Source organism: Nelumbo lutea, chromosome 2 (assembly GCF_056320005.1).
Source record: "Nelumbo lutea isolate HS-2025 chromosome 2, American lotus-T2T, whole genome shotgun sequence".
Lineage (NCBI taxonomy): Eukaryota > Viridiplantae > Streptophyta > Magnoliopsida > Proteales > Nelumbonaceae > Nelumbo > Nelumbo lutea.
In genome coordinates, this window is record NC_142685.1 from 60449808 (window position 1) to 60474111 (window position 24304).

At 39.0% G+C, this 24304-nt stretch overlaps 2 protein-coding genes across 2 annotated transcripts in view; one reads left to right on the forward strand and one right to left on the reverse strand.

The window, feature by feature from the left end:
- Nucleotides 1-1420, forward strand: part of LOC148871041 (AP-2 complex subunit alpha-1-like) — a 150505-nt gene extending 149085 nt beyond the window's left edge. The window contains exons 24-27 of the mRNA XM_088973311.1: nt 128-208; nt 291-362; nt 707-786; nt 878-1420. Coding sequence (XP_088829437.1) covers nt 128-208; nt 291-362; nt 707-786; nt 878-1019 — 375 coding nt within the window. The 3' untranslated portion in view covers nt 1020-1420. The remainder of the gene's footprint in view (nt 1-127; nt 209-290; nt 363-706; nt 787-877) is intronic.
- Nucleotides 1421-8670: 7250 nt separating this feature from the next.
- Nucleotides 8671-19647, reverse strand: LOC148871042 (DDT domain-containing protein PTM-like). The gene is made up of 10 exons (XM_088967321.1): nt 19417-19647; nt 18252-19297; nt 17384-18091; nt 15898-17152; nt 12648-12942; nt 12442-12566; nt 11805-12268; nt 11643-11671; nt 10423-10911; nt 8671-10342 (listed from the first exon to the last, which is right to left on the reverse strand). Exons 2-10 carry the CDS (start codon nt 19106-19108, stop codon nt 9411-9413), a joined length of 5154 nt encoding a protein of 1717 aa, XP_088823447.1. The 5' UTR covers nt 19109-19297; nt 19417-19647; the 3' UTR covers nt 8671-9410.
- Between the last annotated feature and the right edge of the window lie 4657 nt (nt 19648-24304).

Genomic DNA, 24304 nt, shown 5'->3' on the forward strand with positions numbered 1-24304 from the left:
GAACTGTAACCTTATTTTGAATTTAACAGTGTTATTTCATGCTTGTATCTCTGTTATCAGACTAGTTTGCTAAAGATAGTAGATATTTTGACAAGTTCCTTTGCCTTATCTGTCATGCAATGATCAGGTTAGAGGAGTTAAACCATTATCTCTTCCAGAAATGGCCAACTTATTCAACAGCTTTCAGTTGATGGTTACCCCAGGGCTTGTAAGTTACTGTTTTCTTTTTACGTATTGAATTTTCCCCTTTCATCCTTTAATGGTGCTCAAAGTTAGAATTGTTCTTTCAGGATCCAAATCCAAATAATCTCGTTGCAAGCACAACATTTTACTCTGAGAGCACTCGTGCTATGCTTTGCTTGGTAAGGAATAATAGGTTTATCTGCCATTTAGATGATCCCCCTCCCCTCCAAAAGAAAAGAAAAAAAAAAAAAACACTTAGCATGAGAATGCCATGCCAAATGATTCTAAAAATTCTAGGCTACTTCCCCAATCTCATTTCAAGTTTACCTGGGCTAATCCAGTCAACTTTGTAGTTCTTCGTTAGTTTCAATACACAACCAGGGCAGCAACTGAAATGGTTTTAGGTTAACAATTTGCAGGAAGATCTTTTCTTGGCCAGGTTAACCTGTTTAGTAATAATCCATCAGCCTGTTGTGCTCTTGTGAACAGTGATATCTAACTACTTTATTATGAATCATTGCAGATTAGAGTTGAAACTGATCCATCAGACAGAACCCAACTCCGAATGACGGTTGCCTCAGGAGATCCATTGCTAACTTTTGAGTAAGTATATTATGACTTTTGAAGTCATTTGCGTTAAGCTGTTATATGCTATTATGCTAGATTAGGAAAGTTTCTGACAATTTGTCCACAGGTTGAAGGAGTTCATCAAGGAACAATTAGTTAGCATTCCTACACCTTCACCTATGCCTGCCCTAGCACCACCCCAGGTGCAGCCGACCATTCCAGCTACAGGAGCAACGGATCCTGGTGCCATTCTTGCTGGTTTGCTTTAAGAAAATGGACCAGATGATACGTGCAGATTTGTAGATTATTTACTACGGTTGTACCTGATTTACACATCCTACCTATTGGTGCCTTGAAATTACAGGGGTGGGATAAGGAGCATGGTACAATGCAAGGGCTGGCGGAATTGAGGATGAGCTTATTGTGGTCGGCTTAGTATCTGAGTGGATTTTTTCAAGTTGAATTTTGAATTCTACATTCTTTCAGGGCATTTACTTGGTGCCTTGGTGTTCTGTTGGGTGCTGGGTTTTCATTATAGGTTTCACTGGGTTTCTGTAATCTGATAAATACACGAGCCAATGGATGTAAAAATCGTCATTTTGTGGACAATCTATATTTATATATTCATTAATAGAAAAAAAGAAGGAATGGGAAAAAAAGGTTTTGGTAACCTAACTTCTTATATGGAATATGAACGAGCATATTCAATTAACAAATCTAATGGAGAAAAAAGTTTCTCGTACGTAGGCTTCTCATACGAGATGTGCTTGGTTAATGAGTTGATTTTTGCATCTCTACTTTTATGACTTATTAGTCGTTCTCTTTCATCTTTATGGTCCTGTTTGCTTATTGAATTCTGTCAATAAAAGCTGGGCGGTCTTGGTTTATTTGACTGAGCATTCATGTAGGTCTGTGATCTTTTGTGTTCAGATGTATTTCATACTTTTGTTCATCTTGTAATTCACTCAATTTACGTTTCCTCTAAGGGGGGCTTCTTTTTTTGGATTTTGAGGGGGGAGACCAAGACACTCATGTTCATTTTTCAGATTTATGTGGGGATCAGTGAAATTTTATTTTTCTGGGTATCACACTATCACTTATTCGGGTAAGTGATACCTAATGGTGCGTGCTTTGATAGTTCCTAGCTGGAGGGCAGCTCGAACGTTGGTTGTTTAGCTGGCCGGTCGAATTACAAAGAAACAGAGCTCAGAGGACCTAGGGTGGCTTACCCGGTGTGGTCGCTTCGATGCTTAAGTTAGTATTGAGTTGTGCTGCGAGATAAAAGTTTGTATGCTAGTAAGCTAGTGAGCAAATAATCGCATGTACCTTGTGTCATTGGGGTTGGTGTCTTTATATAGGCATTGTTTGGTGTGGGTTTCACGCATTGCGTTTGAGGTCTTTGGGAAGACGTGCCTAACCGGTCTGAAGTCCTCGGAAGTAACCATGCACATAAACCAATCTTTGCGCCTTGTTCGGTTTCCTCCAGAACAATCGGTGCGAGGGCCAACTTTCGAGAAACCCGGGAAAGACGGGATATGCATGCAAAGTTAGTCAACGAACATGTCTTGTAGGTCACCACCTGGACCTCAATCAAGTCGGCAAGACCTTGAGGGAGGTCGCTCCTCATCGAGGTCACTTCGATCGGTACTAACAAGGTGCCACAGGTCTGCCCTAGATGAGGTGTTGCAAACCACCCTAAGGCAGGTCGCCAGGTCAGGCTCCATTACTTTGGCTAAGGCAAGTCATTGTCTAGGTGGTGTCGATGTGTCATCTAGCTGATATGAGATGTCATGTGTCATGATGTCACTGAAGAGCCAAATCTGTCATCATCAATTGCCCCCCGCTAAGATCAGCTCAACAAAGGGAGTAGCTTGTTTCTTTGGCCCGGAGTGACTAATTTGATGAGCTCGTAGCCGTAGACGTCGATCCAGTTTGCTCCCCAAGCTGGAAGAGTTTAAGTGTTGAGTGCAAACTTATTCAAGACCTCACCATCTCGATTTTCAGGGCGTAAGAGCGAATTCATCCGCTCGAGGAGAGGCGAAACAAGGTACTCCAAGGACATCTACTTTACTAGGGATGCAGGCATCAAGGAGTTTTGCAATTCAGCCTTATACCTCAAGAGTGAAATTCGTCATGTTGTCCTCAAGAGAGGCTTCTAACCGAATGACTACCTCGTCAGGTCACTCCCAATCCACTATTTCAAACCCATTCAATGGTGGAAAATTTGTTCGACAAATCAATAATGGCTTCATGGAGCCCACGTCATCCTCATGGAAAATTTCTGCAGTTTCCCTTAACTATAATGAATGCCCATAGATAGATAAATAATGCCCATATTGTTTTTTTTTTTTTTGATAGGTAAATCAATGTCCATATTGTATTTTTTTTTTTTTGTTTGATAGGTAAATCATGGAAATAAATCCTTATTCACTCTATTAGCTTTTCAATGAAAGTGTTTCTCCTAGTCCATATGCTGGATTTCAGTGTTTTAAGTTTGACAGATAGATTTATTATTATTATTTTTTTTTTTTTGAGAAAACTTCAGGATTTGCCTTGGAAACGTGAATTCTAGGGGCCCAATTAATGAGAAATAAGGCATCTTTCAGGTTATGTCTGGTTAGAAGTATTCTCTTCATTTTTTTTTCTCTCTCTGGCGGTGAAATGATGACGTCCTTTGAGATCAATTTACGTGTGTTATCAAGCTAGATAAACAGGGGACCGATGCTATTCGTGTTTTTGAAGTTGCCTTGAGGGCACCTTGCCTAAAAAGCGGTATGGCTTTTCCTTATAACTCAACCAGGTCGCCAAAGTGGATGGCCGTTCCGTAGTAGCTGTGAATGTGGCTACTTCTATGCCATTGCGTGGGATTGGCTTCCCTGGGTAGGTGCTTGCGAGACCATGGCGTACATGTACTACACTTGCTCCTAGAACTACTGGCCGCCTGCTCCTACTAGAGCTATGGGAGGCTAACCTTGAGGGGGTGGCTTTATTGTTTATGGGTCACCTACTCTCATGGGAACCACGAAATGCTCGACCTATGAGGCCGGTTCCACATTCAGTTCATTTCCAACTCTCAGGGGAGCCATGAAGAGCTCGATTAGTAGTGAGGCTTTGCAATTCGGGCTAGAGACAATCTAGGCCAGATCGCTAAGGCTTAACCGGGCTGGTTGTTCATTTTTGTTCTACTTGTGAGTTTTGTTGATACATACGTTACTCCCTGTGTTGGACGGTAGGTTGATGCCATGGCTACACTACATCAGCCCTCGGAGACGCTAGTCGTCTACTCTTATGAGAAGCCATAGGGAGCTCGACCAATGGGAGCAGCTCTACTAACTGTAGGTCGCCAACTCGCATAGGAGGCTTGAAAAGCTTGACCCGCAAGGGCGTTCGCACAGTCTATAGGTCATTGACTCCCGTTGGAGCCGTGAAAGGCTCAACCTATAGGGGAGACCTCGCGAAGAGGGCTGACGAGGCTCGTCTGGGATGAATTGAGGTCGGTAGAGCTACTCAGTCTATTGACCATCAACTCTCGCGGGATTGCTAGTCATTGAGGTGCCTATCGTCGGACTGCTGGTCATTGAGGTCATTCTACTACTGATTATTCTGCGGGGCCGGCCTTACTCCAAGGTGCCTATCGCTGGACTGTTGGTCATTGAGGTCATTCTACTGCTAATTATTCTGTGGCAGAATGAATGCACTGAACTTCTCCCATGCCCACATTTGGAGATTCATGCTTCAGCTCAAAGAACTATCGTGCTTCAATCCTGGCGGAAAAATGACTCTACCGCGGGGAGAGGGGCGTTCACATGAGGTAGCGGTATGTTTGTCTGGGGTAATGAGAGTGTTGTGTTCGACACGGTTGCTACTTAAGAAAGTGCTAGGGGCACTGAACTTGATTGTCATAGAGGGGTTCTCAAGGTTCATCATGAGTGCTCTTGCCCCTAGTAACTTACACTTCGTTCTTGATGTAGGTGCTGCTAAAAAATGTCATTGAGTTAATAAAGGTGAAAACTAGCAGGTGAGAACTTAGCTTTTTGTTGTGTTTTCCACAGACGGTGCCAATTGATGGTAGGCGATCTGGTTGCTCTCTAGTTATCTGGCTACTTCCTAGTGGCTGATGACTCAGAGGTCGAGTTGGAGGATTTTTGTTGAATGAAGGCTTGGATGCCGAACTGACTGGGTTGAATTAGGAGGTTGTTCGGGTGCCGAGCTAGGTTAGATTGTTGAGTTGTGTAGCTCTTCAGATAGATCTGCAAGGAATCAGTGTCAGAGGACCCGGTGTGGTCGTTTCGATGCTTAAGTTAGTACTAAGTTGTACGATGTGAAAGTTTGTATGCTAGTAAGATAGTGAGCAAATAATCGCACATACCTTGTGTCATTGGGATTGGTGCCTTTATATAGACATTGTTTGGTGTGGGGTTCATGCATTGCGTCCAAGGTCTCTAAGAAGACGTGCTTAACCGGTCCAATGTCATCAGAGGTAGCCATGCACATAGACCAGTCTTCGCGCCTTGTTCGGTTTACTCCAAAACATTCGGTGTGGGGGCCAACTTCCAAGAAACCCGAGAGTGACGGGATATGCATGCAGAATTGGTTAGCAAGCGCATCTCACAGGTCGGCACCTGGACCTCAATCAGGTCGGCAAGCCTTCGAGGGAGGTTGTTCCTCATCGAGGTCACTTCTACCGGTACTGACGAGGTGCCATAGGTCGTCCCTGGACGAGGTGCTGCAAGCCGCCCTAAATTGTGGACAAGGTCGCCAGCTAGATTCTTACCAGGTTAGCAACAGAGGCAAGTTGCCAGATCGGATTCCACTATTTTGGCTAAGGCAAGTCATTGTCTAGGTGGTGTCGGGGTGTCATCCAACTATTATGAGATGCCATGTGTCACGATGTCACTGGAGGGCCAAATTCGCTCTCATCAATACCCATCTCCTAGGTGGGTAAACTTTATCATCTATGGGAAAGTTGTCAATACATGGATGGGACAAAAATACCCCTTTTAATAATAGAATTTTTATGGTTAAGATTGTCATTACCTTATTTACATGGGAAATAAAAAAAACATGGAAAAATGCATTTACTCGGATAAATCTTTCATGAAAAACAGTTACCCAAATAAGTACATTTACCCAGGTAAGCGACTTACCGAAAAGCGAACGGGGCATAATTATAAATTGCTTTTTTTATGTTGCTTTTTATGCAGTGCCTTGTGATAATCTTGAGGTGTGCTAGCAAGTAGCAACACTTGATGTGCACAAATGTGATTCAAATTTCAAAAGAATGAAATCGCATGTTTATCAAAATAAAATAAAATAAAATAGAATGAAATCACTCGATGGCCATTCGCAAATAAATGAACGTGGCAAGTATAGCAAATCATTTGCAGGCTCCTGCTTCACTTTCTCCATGAATTCTATAATAGCGAAAGGAAATGTGTTACTCAAAACACATCCTCGTTTATTATTATCTTTCACCATGCTTGAATCAATGAAACAAAAGTCCAAACAATAGGTAACGGCTTTTATCTAATCACTTTCTCCTCTCTTGCGAACTACAATAACGTAACAAAAAATGGCCCATGGATGGTTAATGTGAAATATCTGGTAACTATCCCTTGGAAACCTGGCTATAACACCCCCTGAAATCCAAGCTTGAAATGGCTGGTCTGTGGATTAGATTACCGGGATTGCCACCAGAGTTCTGGTCCAGTGATGATCTTAAAGTCCTTTTGTCCTTGAAATATCTCTCCTGTAATCCAATCAAGATGAGGGGTGGATCAGGGTCAGTAGACGTAAATACCAAAAGCATTCAAGAAATTCTTCTCTAAACAAAAAAAAAAAACTAGCAGGAACCTCAGGATCTCAGACATGATTGATTTTGAGAGAGAGTGTGTTGGAATGAGGTTAAAATTCAAGCTAAGGTCCCCGACCATTTGTGGTAGGAAATTAGGCCAATCCTTATTTCACCTAACTATATGAAGAACAAAGCTATCTAGGAGTGTAATCCTACCTAACCCTTTACCATTAAATCAGATTATCTGCTGAAAATGCTCTTCTATTCTGGGGCCTAATAATTATACGAATTGGTTAACAAATATTTGGAACATCAAATGCCCTCCAAAAATCAAAACTTTCTTCTATTTGCTTCTTAAAAATAAGCTCTATACAAAAATCCAGTTAAGGAAAAGAGGATTAGACATTGATGTCTCTTGCAATTTCTGTGGAGATGAGGTAGATACTGTACACGATTTTAAGAACTCACACATGAAACAACTATGGATCACTATTAGGGTCCAAATGAAAATGATCACACCTTACTTGAGTAGTGGATTACGATAGGAAATATTAGAGAAGCAAAATTTTGGAAACTAATCTGGGCAATATAAAAATAAATCTTAATGCCTTACGCTTCAATGACGGGATGTGTATTGTTGTTAGCATTGCTGTCGTGTATTGGATGTTAAAGCATATAAACTTGGAATTTACACTATAAACCAAGTAAAATGAGAAGCCCATAATTTAGCTCTGAATTTCAGGGAATACCCACCCAATCACCATCGAGGGCGATTCAAAGTTGACCGTCTCTTGTCTCAACCAGAAGGTAGAGCCTCCATGGAAGCTGAGAAGCATTATTAATAGAGGTCTATTGTACCAGTATATTTTCCAAGTAGCTAACCAAGTGGTAGATTGGCTAATGAGGCACAAATTTCTTTGTCGGACTCCTTAGTTTTTAGCTTAGCTTCCCTTCCTCTCTTCTTATTTGTTTTGATGATATTTGGGGGCGCACTACCCCCGTTGTGTGTAGTGCAATCCTGTTTTATTAAAAAACAAAAAAAGAAATAATCAATGAAACAATATTATTCAATAAACACTTCATTTCACCATCAATAACATACCACTTGTAATGGTAGGGCTGTTCACGGGTCAGGTTGGGTCAGTTTAATATATTTTTTTCAACCAACCTGACCTAGTTGGTTTACTTAAAGAGCAAACCGAAACCAACCTGCCATTAAGCAAAACCAACCCAAACATGAAGGGTCAATTTGGTCGGTTTGGCATTGTTTGTGAACAGCCTTATATTTGGTGAAAAATTCCCTACTCAAAAAAGAAAAACAATCCTAAAGATAAATAATTCTCATTTAACTAGTATTTTATTGCTATTTAATGTTAAAAATAAGTAACTAACTAGAAAGAATAGACTAGGATAAAGATTACCTAGTTAGGGAAAGACTATGAAATCAGAAACTAACTTACACGGTTCGATTCAATTCAACTTCGGTTTTTACACATAAAAACCAAAACCAAACTGAATTATCGATTTAGCCCTCCTTACAACCCAAAACCGACCAATGGTGAAAAAAACCGACCAAATCAAGTCGGGTCGGGCCAGTAATCAAGCTACCCGACTAATTAATTTGCACATAAAATGAATTGGTCTGTCAACTTATTCTCCCACCTCCCTTTGCTTCCCAACTCCTAAAAATTTTGTAATTTTACTACTTTTCAAAATGTTTAAAAAAATAAAACATTAATCATGGGACTATTTAACTCACCCACAATTAATCCAGCTTCCTTTTCGTTAAGAATCTCTATCTAATCACTCCCTCAAAAAATTGTCATTATTTTGAATTTTTGAAAAAAAAAATCGATCATTTATACTCACCCATAACTAATTCAGTTTCCTGTTTGCCCGCAAAAGAACAAAAAACCTAATTTAGTTTCCATCCATTAGGAAACTCAAATCTTATCAGTCCCTCACAAAAAACATGGGCATCTTTTAATTCCAGTCCATGCATAGGCCTCTCCTAAAACATGTATAAAACGGAGTCTTGATCCGCAGCTTATTCCCATTCTTCCTCCGTTTGCTTCCCAATCCTCAATTTTTTTTGTTGTTCTTTTAATTTTTAAAATTAAAAAACATAAAACATAAAATTTCCTTTTTATTACAAAACTGAGTCTAAATCACTCCATTACACAGGCATTCGCAATAACAACATACTTATAGGGGTAACCATTTTGGAGCAAAACAAATATATTTTTTGCAAAAATCCATCTTGCAAAAAAGAATCTTGTTTGATTCAAGAATCTTCCATCTCCCACTCTAACAGGAACCTAGGATTGATGTACACATTTCATACATGATAAGCACCAGCAAAAATCTGCTTATCTTTTAATATTGGAGTCAAGACCATAGAAATGAAAGATGACCCCAATGCCCCTAGAACTGATTCAGGCCATTAATTATCAATTTTAGTAGGGAAGTCCACGAGTTTACCTATCAAACTAACTAGACTAGTTAGTAAAACCCCAAGTCCCCACGAAGGAAACTAGGTTATTCTCAAGCAGCAGGAACCATCATCTTGGCATGTCCCCAAGTGCCTGAACCCTGATTTATTCAAAAATAAATAAATTAAGGGGCCTCTGGAACTAATCATTATCCATCTGTCACTTTTGTAAAGCTTTTTTGTGAGGGAATTGCTCCAAAATTCTGCTCCTTCCAAACATGTTGTTTCTGAGCACCCTCACTGGCAGAGTTCCAAAGACCCTGGCTTGCTATTGCAGAAAGGTTAGTTATGGCCAATTTAAGCTCTCCAGTGGCAAACCTCTCTGCAAGAAGAGAATAGAAAGCCAAAAACTGCAGAGCCAAACAAACAGCCCAACTATCGCCAATCCCGACAGTAACCACACCTCCATCTGTCTGCCCCAGAAGAACTCTCATCCCATGGTGAACAATGGCAGTGTATCCAGATCCCACAAATCTCACAGGAAAGGTCGGGAGCTGGTTCTGTGCTTGAACATATCTTACAAAGCATTCTGCTAACAATGGGTTCTGAAGATTTAGTAAAATCTTGATTACCTTCTGCAGTATCAATTCCATACTGTTCAGGTGGATTGTAGGATGCAATTGCACCACTAAAAGAGGAATTGCCCCAATTCCCTGAAATGCCCATGGATGCATCAAATGGATCCAATCCGTTATCTTCTGATGCCAAAGTGAAGTATGTTGATTCAAACTCCATGTCCTCATAGTTCAAGCTTTCATAGTCAATCATGTCAATGATCTCATCTTTAACACCATCAGTGGGAAACTTCCATCCCACTTGAGGAGATGATGCTCTCTCTGTAGCACTCAAAAGATTGTTAGTTTCAAGTGTGGATACCACTTGTGATGGAACTGAATTTAGGTCAGAAACATCTGAATTTATTTCATTTTTTATGTGCCTTCTGACTGGGAGTTTCTGTGACCCAGTAGTATATGATTCATCTCCAATTTCTGATGCAGGTTCAGTGATTGGTACAACCCTTTCGAGAGAGAAAACAAGGGAATCATCATCTTCTATGACGGCATCTTCCATCTTTGTGTCTGGTGTACTAATTTCCTGTCCTTCAAGTTGTGTGCAGATGGTTCTGGAGATGGAGTCTGTCCCTGTACTAGATCGCTTTGAAGCCCTCACACATCGTTTCCTCCTACACTCTGGATCCATATAGGGGCATATCGGCAAGCGGTTTCTACGGCACCTGCAGCAACGAAATCCCACTACCTCCAAAATTTTGGATTCCTCCAGCTGAAGAGCATCAGCATGATACCACCCTGCAAAAAGAAACAAATCCAATATGTGAACACAAGTACAAAGACAAATTCAAAAAATGTAAAATCTTATGTAGGCTTACTTCTGCAAGTTTCACAGCAGATATACATTAGATCATGATCATATGGTTTGCGGCAGAGATGACAAATGGGTCTTATTGATAAGTCTGTATCTGCATTCCCTTTAAAAAGAATGTTGCGGAGCCTGAAATCTTCGCCAGTCTCCTCATTGTTTTTCCTCCATATAAGACCATAGGAAGGACCTGTCACACGCCGACCTCTGGTTTCCAAATTAGACTTGAGTGTAGGTGGCTTCGTTTCTTGAGGGATCCCCATATTTCCAGAGAATAGTGATTGAAGATGCCCATTTTGAAACGAACCTTTACCAACCACTGCTTCTACATTCTGCTTTTTTTGCTCTTGAAATGACACTTGACTGATTGGGGACTTTTTACTTATCTCATTTACCGTGACAATTTTGGCACAGTAACACTGGTTGCAAGTGATCAAAAACTCCAGAGTATCATTCATATGAACTTTTGAAGTTATGGTACATTCCTTGTGACAAAACCCTGGCCAGAATACAGCAGCAAGTGAACTCACCAAGGCAGGACATTTAAAACATATGATGGAGTGAACATCCAAAGACTACTAAGAAAAAAGGGATTTTGCACAGCTTGCTCATGGTGCAAGTACTTGTGTATCTTTTCTGGCTAAAGAAACATGAAACATATTGGAGTTCCAACATGGACAAGGATTTGCTCTCCTTACATAGGCATTGTCAATCTATTAAATTGACTTTCTCTGCTTGAATGTGAGAAACAAGCAACTAAAAACCCTGCTGTGCTCAGGCCCAAGGTTCAAAGTATCGATACGCCCCTGTGTATCAGCAGGGGCATATCGGTACTAAAAACTCACCACTTAATTATTATTTTTTTTGTTTTTTTTTCAAAATTTGATTTTTGGAGATATTTTTTAAGTGGTTTTTTATTGAAATAAATGGGGTCCCGAAACACCTGTAAATAGGTGTATCAAGATCAAAAGTTACGATACGATACTCCCGATATTTGGACCTTGCTCAGGCCATTGCTAATGCAGTAATGCTCAACCTATGAATATTACATGTCAATGAATGCAAACATGCAATCAGATTTCAGATGGCAGATCATGTTGGTTAAATTGTAAAAACACATTTCATGACATTCAGTTGGAAGATGATCACCATGTAGAGCATACAGAGTGTAGGTTTATCATAACATTTTGTATGGAAGGAGTGAGGGGTCTAACTGAGAGATTTTTATACCTTGACATGAACTGCACTTCACTGCATTCCTGTAAACCATATAGAAAACCCAGTTATACAAACTGACAGAAAATTTATAGTAATTTAAATGAAGGCAGTTTGTGACAAAAGTGAAAATTTTGGGAAATCAGCAATAAGTTAAAAACAATAAATAATAGATACCCGAGTAAGACATCTTGTTGGCATGAGGCACAAGCACATTTGTCTAGCTTCTCTGACTTGCACAAAAGATATGAGAATATATCCTTTCGAGAAGCTTTTAACTGTTTTCTTTGTAAGTTGGATAATAAATACGAGCCCTTAGCTGATGGCACAGACACCTTCTCAGCTGTCCCTTCATATTCTTTAATTAGATATAAAGGGATGTAAGTTTCACAAAACCAAAACTTGTCCTCTCCATCTTGGATCTGCTCTAATTCTAGAATGTTCTTCAAAACACGAGATGGGAGATGCTTCTGGTTAGCAAAAACTACTCCATATCTGATCTTAGTATGCTGAATTTTCTTATCACAAATGACTGCATTTCTGAAAGCAGAAATTTCAGTCTCTGGCCCTTTTCCATCTTGAAGCTTCTGCTCAGGACGAAGTAGATCAGTCCACCGTATATGTAGGTCAAGGTATCTGACCTGATGCACATAACAAGTTTTAACATGCATTAAAATTAAAATACATGAGCAGTATAAACATACAGGTCTGAAATGCCAGGAAGGTGGATACTATTTGAGAAAAGCCAAGCAAAGCTAGAGGCAGAATGAAGATGGAAATATATGGCCTTAGAACATAAAACTCAAATGACAACCTGAAGTGCAAGCTGTGATGCATTGTTACTCATTTCTACTGCAGCTCTCCAAGCAAAACGCCTACTTCTTTTAGGAATATCAAAACCTTCAGCATAATAAATACCAGAAATCTTCCTAGATCCACCTGAGGTTATACAAAAACAAGTGATGTCTACAAGAGAGCCAGAAGAAGCATTGTCATATACATTCTAAAATAATCCTTTACCTTGCCTAGCTGCTTTTTTAACTACCGAACATGGTAAAATCCCTTTCTGAAATATGAACTTTGAGAGCTTCCCTCCTCGCCACCAGTTGACATCCCTCAGATTGTCTTGGCAGGTATAACTTGTTATCTCGGATGTCATGGATTGTTTCCTGCTCCGCCTCCCACCTGGTCCACGCTTCTGAGTTGGTCCAACATGGTGACTTGCACTTTGAGACACAGAAAACTCAACTGACCAATCATCAACCAGCTTAACCCAGCCCCCAGTAAAAGCAAGTGGGCGGATATTCTCCTCAAGCTGTAAGAAGGAAAAGAAAGTAAGTTTGTTGTTAAGTATACCTTAATGCCATGAGACACAGTATGCATGTGAAATACCAATGACACAGATACAAATCCAAAAACTACCAAAGGAGACAGATACCTGCATCTTATCCTCTTTCACAGTTCAAAAGACATTCTTTTCAGTAACACAAAACATTTGTTGAAAGAGACATCAAAGTGAAAGTACAAATCAAGTATTCCAAGACAGGAAACAAACAGAGAAAACCTTGCAATGAAACAGGCTGATACATCCAATATGACATACAGAAAAGCAGCAACCAATCATGTAAGCCCATCAACTAAAGAAATTCTTCACTACCCAATAAAAATAAAACAGATCCCTTTCTCCTTTATTTTTTCTTATCCTTTGGTTCTATTCATGTTACCCATATTCGTAATTGTATAATATAAATGATCTAACATTAAAGTATCACTGTGCTATGAAAAGTTAATAGCAAGTAACAGGTGTTTCTGATACATTCAACTAATCCAGACCCATGTCTCAATTCAACCCTAATAAACTCAAATCTCACAAACATAGGGAAGAAACCATTTTGGTCAGGTTTGGTATATGCAGGAAAGGTTAACAAGGGCAGTATGGGCTGTTAGCAGTTGTGTGGTTATGCAAGGTAAGCCTGTGGTAGTTTCCTCTTTGAGAACACAGCTGAAGTTAGAAATGATCAATGCAAACTCTACAAATCAGAAAGAGGATAAGATTGCCAATGTAGTAGGACGGTTCAAAAGTCAAAGAAACCACCAAACTATTCAGGTGCCGAAAGTTTTTGCCAGATTGAAAGTGGGACTATTTGGGGTTGGGCCTGGTAAGAAGGTGAAGAAAATAAAGAAAGTCTTTAGTAGAAGCAAAGATTACAAAAAGCTGAATAAGCAGGTTTGAGTTTTAAGTTTGCCATGTTCATAGGGTTCTTGATGCTTTGATTGAGATAGTTTTTTTTTCTTTTTGGGGTTTGGAAAGTTTGTTTAGAGGAGGGAAGCTGGTTCTAGGATTTTCTTTTTGTTTCCGGGTGATATCTTATCACCTCTCTTATACTCTCTTGCTTGTTTTCAATCAGCCAAGTTGGATAATAAGGATGTACATGCCAAAACAATAAGAAAAGAAACCTTCCAAACAATGCAGCCAAACATTCCCCAAGTCAAGATGGTATCTATGGTGTGTTTATTGTGCTTCTCACCAGAGCCAGAATGGCCAAGCACCATGTTTTCTTTGTCTTCCATTGCTCAACTAAGGTATTATGTTGAAACCAAATTGCCAGTGGCAAGCCTTTGGGACTGATTCACTTTCTCAAAAAGACTAGGGAACAGACCACACCTTAATGCAGATGACATAGATGACTTTGCAGAAGAAGGGATTCAAATAATGTTTTTGTATAGCATTAACTCTTGTACATAATTTAAAGGCCAGAGTAGATCATCACACCTTTTATTCAGATCTAATATAACATATGCAATTACCCTTAAGAAAGAAAGAAAAGGAACAGCTGAATCTATATAACACACAACAAATAACTACCCGTTTCAGTAACAACTAGGAAATGAAGACAAGAACAACCAATGCTCTAAATACCAACTAACAGTAAACCCCATAACCTCAAAACAACACTACCTGAACCTGCAAAAAATTTTCCTGCTATCTCCAAAAGAAATGCATAGGCAAACCTCTCACAATCCAAGGATGTTTTAGTCTTTCCCTCTACCTTCTACATGAATAGTATCCATCCTGATTTCAGGAACCATTTGTCATGCATAACTACATAACAGACAAACTATCCACAATCCAAGGATGTAAAAGTCTTGACTTTTAGATCTCCCATCTTCTCCTTTTCCTTCACCACCTCTCACAATCCAAGGATGTTTTAGTCTTTCCCTCTACCTTCTACATGAATAGTATCCATCCTGACTTCAGGAACCATTTGTCATGCATAACAACATAACAGACAAACTATCCACAATCCAAGGATGTAAAAGTCCTGACTTTTAGATCTCCCATCTTCTCCTTTTCCTTCACCACCTCTAGATGAATAACATCTGCTACATGGTTCGAAGTATCAACATGTGGGATATGCAATTTTTGCATATCGTGTGATTCAAAAAGCTGATAGTATTTTGTTTTAGTTTTCAGCCTTAGCTTTTTAAAATAAACATGTGAGAAGGTGTTATAATGCTTTTTTAATAAGCATGGGGTTCAAAAGTTTAAACATAAATCTATTCAGTGTTGCAGTGGGTTCAAAAACCAATGCATATCATATGATGCATACCAATACATTGTGCTATTTTGAACCTTGATCTCCTCTGACCTGAACTGCCCTTTCTCTTCAGTAGTTCAGTACATACTTTTTAAACAGCATCTCGTTCTTATATGAAGCAATTGCATACTAATTATATCAACTACCTCCCCCTCACTTCTTTCTAATTCATTCAACCCACCTTCTCTGGTTCATTTGTCAAGTGTTGTGGACATATTAGTAAACTTGATCTGCCCTTTCTTTTGAACAGAAATATTAAAAGAGGTTTCATTAGCAAAAGAGAAAATTACAAGTTGGGTTGGGCTCAGATAGTCACAAGAAAGGCACTGGGCCGGACTAGAGAAGTTGGATTGGTGCAGTCAATGGACAAGGAGGGAAGATTCAAAGGGATAATGGAGCACAAGTTTTAAGGGTGATTAACCGGGGTGGAGCAGAGAAAATATATGTGCATTCCGTAACACATGATTGTCAACAGAGTTAAGATGCCAAAGGTAGAGAAGAACTCTTAACAAGTTATGTAGACCAAATTACACTTTTAATTCTATAAGAAAGTATACTTATATTTGCATTTATAAAAAGAAAAAAAAAAAGAAAAGTAGTTATAAATAATGCTTATCAAACTGGAACAAAATTTTAACTAGAAAAAAAAAAGGAAAGAGAAAAGTGCTTACTTCAAGCAAAAGAGACTTTAATGCAGTGCAAGTTGATGCTTGTTCAACTTGTTTACGCCATTGCTTTCTATAACTTGAGGTTAGAAAAGGACCAATTGTAAGGCCACGCAAGCTCTGTTCCATGCATAAAATATATGTTGCAATACAATGGATATTTCCCTCTACACTCTTTAGGGAACGAAGACCACCAAGAATCTTCATAGGTCCTTTTATAGCATTTGAGGCAGTTAAATTTAATAAACATCCTTTCTTGCTTGTAATGGGAGCCTTGCATGAAAGACACCAACCACATCTTTCCCTTGGGATCTCCATAAGTTTCTTTTCAGAATTTGGCCAGAAAAAATGAAAGACTGCTGAAGAAAATGCTTTTATCTGCAATGATACATTTGCAGACACAAGTTTTCTGGGATTAATTGAAGATTGTGAACCAGAAATATGATTTTCATCAGATGAAAGAACAGCCAGATTTGCAGCTGCAGATGCTGCAACATCACCAAGGATATACAGATTGACATAAGCCTGAGGTTTAAAAGTGTACCCCATATAAGAGCAGCCATCAACCACTACTGCTTTATTTCTCCCATTGCCACTATGTTTAACTTCTTTGCTTTCATAAGACATGCTAAAAGGACTATTTATTGCTGGAAGACTTATACCATCTGCATCTTCCTTTTTAGAACCCTGCATGTTTTCTGAGGTACATGTAGGAAACTTTAACATAATTGACTTATCAGCTGAGATTTGATGTGGCAAGTCAGAAGGGTTGGCCTGCAGGCAGATTGACCCAGCAGACATCAGAGAATCAGCCCCAAACTGATCATGGAGTTTTGTGTTTATGACTTCAGAAACCTGTTCAGTTGTAGCACCGTTACCTTTGCTGAGACTAGGAAGTTCTACATGGCTAATTTTATCCAAAGAGACATAGCAAAGTTCTTGGCAATCATTCTCCCGACCCAATAGTGTTTTGTCCTCCATGTTGCTTTCAGTTACACCACTTGCATTGTCCTTTCCAGAAAGATTATAAAACAGAGCAGAAACCATTGCATCTTCCCTTTCATCTATGGTATTTTCCCTTCTTTCAGGAAAAGAAAATTTAGTGTCTTCTGGGAATCCCCAATATTTTAAAATGCCCTTACATATGGCTGAGTACATCACAGTATGCTCAACAGATGAACAAAGTACCTGCAAGACCTTTGGAACATCATTCTGGTTGTAGTATCTGCAAGATGGTCCTTCGTGGATTGAGACCTTGAGCCTGAAAATATTCATTTAATAGTTCATAAACAAGAAAGCATAAACCTTGTAGAGAAGTTTAAAATATGTAAGTGTTAGCACTGGATTAGTGTCCGACAGCCAGATATCACACTGTCAACAGGAAAGAAGCAATCTTGGGGGAAAAAAGAACGTGAGGGCTACGTTGCATTTCAAATATATGTTAACTAGAAAAAGGATTATTTTAAAGGAATAAATGAGTCAGAGGACTTACACAAGTAAGTGATTGCAAGTACCCAAAAAAACCTGCTCATATGGATCAATACCAAAAAATTCCGCTTGCTTTAACCCTGTTCCTATTCTGAAATTTGGTCCTATTTTATTAATTGCACATTCTGGACAAAACCATGACCCTTCGGGTAAATGTATTTTGCTCAGACCAATGCATCTTGAATGGTAAGCTGAAGGGCAACCATCACAGCAAATCAAGGTCCCATCCATGCCACAAAGGCGACATTCATCACTATTCTCATCTGGATCAACATCAACAACATTCATATCCACTCCAGGAACTTTAAGTAAAGAACTTGATTGAAATGGTGACTTTGAGTCATGAGATTTGTCAGATACTATCTCCATAGCTTCTGAGTCTTTGCAAGCTGAGGTCTTAGAATATCTGGGATGAACTCTTCTTGGACAATTTTCAGCGGACATCCTTGCATTCCTGTCAGAATCTGTCCCCACTTCCACTTTTTCTCTCATATCAATTTCAGTTCTTAGTTCTGCTGATTCGATGATATCATCACACAAGATCTGCAGGATCATCAGCTTCCTAGATGCAGACAAGATGTAGTATTCCTTGTTTAAAACATCAGTACAAAACCCCTTCCAGTCCGGCCCATTTGTGTACCCCATCACCAGAAGAAACTCAACCAGGTAAACTGGCCATGTCAATGTGTCAAGCAAGCTCCAATCAAGACGTCTGCCGACAATAAAGCTATATTATTTCTAAGTTTTAGCCCATGAAAAAGGGAAAAAAACCATGAAATCCAAGGTACCATGTGGACAAACCAAAAATAATGATCCATCGACAACAAGACAATTCTTAAAACATACAATTAGAGAGAGAGAGAGAGAGAGACCTCAGGCATTTTGATGCAAGTTCTGCGCCATCAGAGGAAAGCATCTGAAGATGCCGTTTCAGTGCACGCATGAGGGCAACATGAATGGCATCCAACAAAGTGTTGGGGGCAGCACAATTAAGAGAACCCACAAAATCGTCCAGTCCAAATGGGCTTAAAAATAGTTGTATACTAAACGAACGCAGGAAATTGTACACAGAAAACAGTTGAGAAACAAATTCCTGCGGCACACCTATATTGCCCGAGGAAGGAGGCAATGGTGGTGGTGGCGGAAGAAGAGGACTCTCAGCCTCTAACAAGGATTCTTGTATTCGAATGTATTCACAGGAATCAGTAGAAGAGTCGGCATCACCATCAACTTGAACCCCACCTGATTCGGGACCCTTCTGGAAACAAGATTCAAGTTCAGTACTCAACCTGCTGACACAAGGTGCTTCAGACCTCTCAAAGCTATTTGCAGATACTACTGTCTGGTGCTGTATTTTCTCGTGTGGTGTCTTTGAATCGCATGTAGAGATCAACTTGTCTAACTTCACCTTCCTGGCAATAAGCTCCTCATCGAAATCACCCTCCGCAAGAAGAAAGTCGCGTAGTTCCGTACACTCCATGTCCTCAAAATCTCCATTTTCATAATCAACTCTGTACAATCCACTACCACAAGAAACAAGCTTCCCCAGGAAAACCCCATTCCCTGCAAACTCCTTCATCACATATCTTCCCACCAAAGCCTTCGCCGTCGCCTCAACCCTCCCTCTACTATCTAACCCCTCGGTTCTATCAACACCCTCATCTCCAATCCCCATCTTTATCCTCTTCCTCACACGATCCTCTGATACTACTTCCTCACTCTCCATCATCAACCACGCAAAAGCCCTAAACAGAAACCCCTTCCTTGCAATAATCAGTGTTCCAGACAACTCTCCATCCCGATCAATCCTCTTTGCATCCCGCCTTCCTCCCAATCAATACAAACAAAACCCTAGAACGATTCCCTTAAAGACCCAGGCTTTCCTCAGATCCTCCAGAGCAAAATCACAACCGGTCCCCTGCCAATAACAATCAAATCAAATACCATTCAGTGGCCCCAAAAGGAAAGAAAAACTGCTAATCTATTGCCGTTTTTTTAGCACGAAACATAAATCCGTCATTGATAAACATGAAGTACCTAAATAGAAGTTTCATCGAGTGTTCTTACAATCTTAGGATTAAAAAATCGCCATTGAAAACATCCTTACTCCTTACTATTTCTCAGATACAGAGAAATAGAAAGAATGTAAAAGGCAGAGAGAGAGATTAAGAGAAAATCGGAATGACGAGTTTTGGGGAGAGGGAAGGAGTTCGTGCTGTTGATGCCCTAATTCTAGTTGGAGAGAGGCCAACGGCCTCCCACTCTCCCTCCCATCGAGTGAACCTTTACCGCCAATTGTAACTAACGTGGCTCGTACGAATCGGAACCCACTTCCCCCATTTATGAGCTCCAATCGTTCGAGTTCACTCGCTTGACTCGTTCAGTCGACCTCGAAAGCCAAAAGATGCAGTGCTTTCTTCGGAGCTGAAAACGAACTAATTGCTTATTATACGTAAATACTCGATACATGAAGGGTAAAATTGTTCAATAAACACTGCATCAATAAGGAAACAGATTTACGGAGATTCAGGTTGACCGTGTTTTGATGAGTCAAATCGGCGACTGGTATATCCGGTCTATGACACGTCGGTTTCCTATTTGGCAGGTTGGGTCAAGTGGCGGGAAGGCTTCTCATCCTTGTCATCTTATGTCTTTCACCGCCAATATTTTAAATTTCAAAACGTAACAGAAAAGAAATTTATTTCATACGTAACGGTCACCTTAAGTAAACCGGGTCCAGTTATTAACTTATTATGTCTTAGGCCTAGAAGCCTAGCACAGTCATGTATGCTTCGGAAATAAATCAGGCCCAATACCCAATGTTGTAAGACTTGAACCGGACTGGCTTTAAAAACAAAGCCTTGAACAGGAATGCTTCAATGGACCCGGTTTTGCCGATTAATCGGGCTGTTAATCCGTTCAGCCCATTAAAAACCCGTCAAACCGTCATTTAATCAGAACCCAAAAAGACCACTGGTTCCCATCTTTTTTTACGGTCCAATCTTCGATCTAGGTCGAGTCTTACAACATTGGTTAGACTGATTTGAATTTTTCTTTTTTTCTTTTTTCTATTTTTGGGTTTGACTAGGATGATAATGATACACAAAAAAATGGGGTACTTTGATTGGTTAAAGCTCTTCGTGTAAGAAAGTGGTAAACAATTCAACCAATCAGGGAGGTCAATTCAGCCTATTTTACTAAATACAAATGTTAAATATTTCATCACAATAACAAAAATAATGCGTAATTAAGGAGTGAATATTTTAGAAACCAATAAATCATTCTTGAATAAGAATAAGCATGAGCATAATAAATGAATATTTTAAAAATAAATCCAGCTAAACATATTAAAAATGGAAATAGACCTATGATTTAAATGACAAAAGGGTAAATATGAAAATTAACAAGATAATTATAAAAAAATACTTCCCATATATTTTAAATGTGTGAAAAGAACATTCTAAAATTAGAGGGAAAAGCACAACTATTGCTCTATCACATTTCCCCTCTCTCCCTCATTCATATCAGTTTTCTCCCATCTTCCTATGTAATTGCCCACCATTTTTACCTCTTAAGCGCTGCTGAACGAACTACAGTGTATGTATAGGCAGCCCCTCCGGGGGTTTGGCCACTAAATCTTTCTCCCTTTTCTACTTTCTACTTAAAACCAATCCCTTAGATTTTTTAGGTTCAGACCATCTTTACGATGCTCACCTTACACTTCCAATACCTTGCATTTTCATTATCATAAATTTCCCCTTTTTCTAATTACCATTACATGTATGTTTGCGGTTCAATTATAAAAAAACTTGTAATCAATCAACCGGTATCATAAAAGTGGTAACCAATAAGATGGGGTGTTTGATTGGCCAAAGCCCTTTTGGTATCATGTCTTTCCCGCAGTGTAGATTTTTTATGTATATTTATCATATTGTTATCAAAATAACATATTTGAATTATTATTGAATTTCAATTATAAAAAATAATACACAAAAAAAACCCAATAAAAGTATAATGGCTCAAATCACTGTGAATTATAAACCAACTTTAGTGTTATGACTAAATTTTTGAATAGTGGCCAAACAAAGCCTTCAAACGAGTATAATAAAAATTACTCGGCAGACCCACTTATCAATCAATAGAACTAACAATTGAGTGAGCAAAAAAGAGCACAAATAGAAAATGTAATGAGAATATGAGATCCATTAGAACCTCCAATTTTGACTCCTCTTGTCTTTGTTTTCCTACTAGGGCCATCAATTTAAGAGAATTGTTCCTCCCATAAGAAAGCACTTCCCTATAGACCATCTCAAATCGGCCATGTTAAGTGGTAATCTTCCCCCAAATTGCTTGAAATTGAAAAGTCGAAGTCTTCTTCATGCGCATTAAACGCATGTAATTTCAAAGTCCGATAAACCCTGTTTGGCGTATCAGACTGTATCGATACTTTAAACCTTGTTATAACTTTTAACAATTTTGTCAAATGTCAAATCTGCCTGTTAATTTTTAAAATAAATGTAGCTTTTAAATTAGGGAGGATGACTGTTCAGCACACCCTAAGAATTCCTAGCCCTATAGCAGTTGGGGTATGTGCCTATTTGGAATTGATGACAATACATGGACAAGTATTAGTGTTTTAGGGCGAGGGTGTTTATCATTTTGAATTATGTAGGATTGCATTGGAATTCAGAATTTCTAGTGTAGTGTAGTGTACTTTTCCGTTTAAATTATTAATGTATTACTCAATGAAAGCATCTCTCATTTCATGGTAGTTGTTTATAAGTGTTAAAGCCATATACTGTTTCTAGTAAGAGAGATTGTGTGTGTGTGTATGCATTGTTTATTTGCTTGTTAAATAAGGGATTGGTTGTGATCTATTGCAATTTGAGCGTCTTTTAGCATTGATGTTATTGCTCTAGAAAACATCATCACATCAGTGACACGTTAGAAAAAAAAACAGTGCTTTAGGAAACGCCTATTTGTTTGGAACCGTTTTTCTATAAAAAACGGTATTCCAAGCCATGCCTTAGAAACCGGGAAGGCATGACTTAGAGCAACATCGAATTTGGCATTTCCTGGAGCTGCAGCTCATTGCTGTCAACTGGGACATGAAGTAGTAGTGACAAGGACATGACGTGGCATTAGATAATAGGTATTAGTGCTGAAAATGTTTCTTAGAGCATTGGTACCAAAGTAAAAACGTTGTTGTTACTCCAAGAAGCGTCCTACCTGGCAGCAACATTTCCAAACAAAAAAAGAAAAATCATTTTCTTGAAAAATGGTGCTTCCAACCCACATATCAGTAACGATTAGGTGTTGTATCTGCAACATCGATGTAGATACTGAATGGATTAAAAGGGTTAGGGGCCTTTGGGCTAGACTAAAAGGGTTATGGATGTAAGTAGCGAAAAATGATTAAATGATCATAATTTAACAATAAATGTGGCATAAAAGAGAATATAATGGTGAAACGGCTTGGATGATGATGATGATGTTAAATAAGGGTTGTGCTCCAAAATGAATGGTTTTTTCTTTTTGGGATTTGGGGGCCCGAAACCAAATAAAAAACCATCTGGTTTGGTAGCAAACTGGTTCATAAACAAAAACGTAGAAAATATGTTATTAGTTGTATGTGTTTTGTGTTTCAAAACTAAAGCATGGAAAAAAAAAAAAAAAACTATTCTTGTTTCATAAATAATAGGATAAAATACAAAAAACTCCCCTAAAGTTTATGACAATCATAAAAATCTCCCCTACAGTTTCAATTTAACAAAAAACTCCCTTGAATTTTTAAAGAATTTGACAAAAACCTCTCTTCCGTCACTAGCCCAGACAGAAAACGTTAAACCGATGTATCAATTTTCTTCAAATACCCATATTACCCTTTTGTTTTCTTGTTTGGCCTTGCTGGCAATAGCTCTGATGCTTCACTCGAGGAGATGGATTCATCACAATGAACCCATGATTTACAGGTTAAGCTTCAATTAATAGATATGGATATTCAAATGCCGAAGACAGACCGACGGAGATGGAGGATGAGCACAAATCAGAGGAAGTGTGACTGTTGACTTCATCTTTGCCTCGGACATCAAGACCGTAAGAGTCGACATGAAAGAGAAGCTTGGATTTGGAATCGTAGACCGATAAGTCGTCGGCGAAGAAAATAGATGTTTTGATCATCGTAAGTTGGGTTTCCTCTTGGTAGCAAAATCTCTCTTGAGCCAGAATTCCTCTTCTCATGTTCATTAACAACTACAATCACTCAATCACATGTTTCATTCAAATCTCTTATACCCACGAATAATTAACTCAATCTTCTACCGTGGAAGAATAAGAAGTCGAGAAGAAAAGATTAAAAAGCTGATGACTACAACTTATGTAGGAATCATCACTTGTGGCCTTATATTAATACTTGATGTCCACGCGACACTCCTAGCTCTTTGACAAACCTCTCTGCCTCTGTCTCTCTCCCCCTCCTACGTTTCAGCTCAAATATCCAAGGCTACTTTACATTTCGTCTGGAATAGATGGAATTGTCCATCAAATCGGGACTGATTTTCTCATGCAATTTGATTCGTTACACATGTGGTATATGATCCATTACTTGCTTGCTGCTTCGTTTAAAACAAACACCCACATTCATTATCTGGATGGTAGAAAAAAAAAAAAGTTCATAAAGCTAGAGAAAAAGCTCATCAAGTTCATAAATTCATCATCACATTGATCGGGATAATCAATTGTCTATGATAAACCAAGTGGAAAAGTGCAAATTCCTTGTTTTCTATTTGCCACTATTAAAGGTAGAAGTGGAATCCCGAGTTTAATTTAATGGAAATTCAAAAGGGTGAAAAATAGAGGTATCAATGGATTTGAAATACTTGCTACGAATGAGGGATGAAATCGATAAAAAATCCACCTTTTTGAG

Bases quoted from the DNA above. Each gene is read 5' to 3' on its own strand.
- LOC148871042 (XM_088967321.1), bottom strand. From the start codon at position 19,108: ATGATGGAGAGTGAGGAAGTAGTATCAGAGGATCGTGTGAGGAAGAGG. The intron at 18,092-18,251 runs GTCTCTCTCTCT...TATTGTCGGCAG, and splicing joins CTTGCATCAAAATGCCTGAG to ACGTCTTGATTGGAGCTTGC. The intron at 12,567-12,647 runs GTAAAGGATTAT...GTATAACCTCAG, and splicing joins TAAAAAAGCAGCTAGGCAAG to GTGGATCTAGGAAGATTTCT.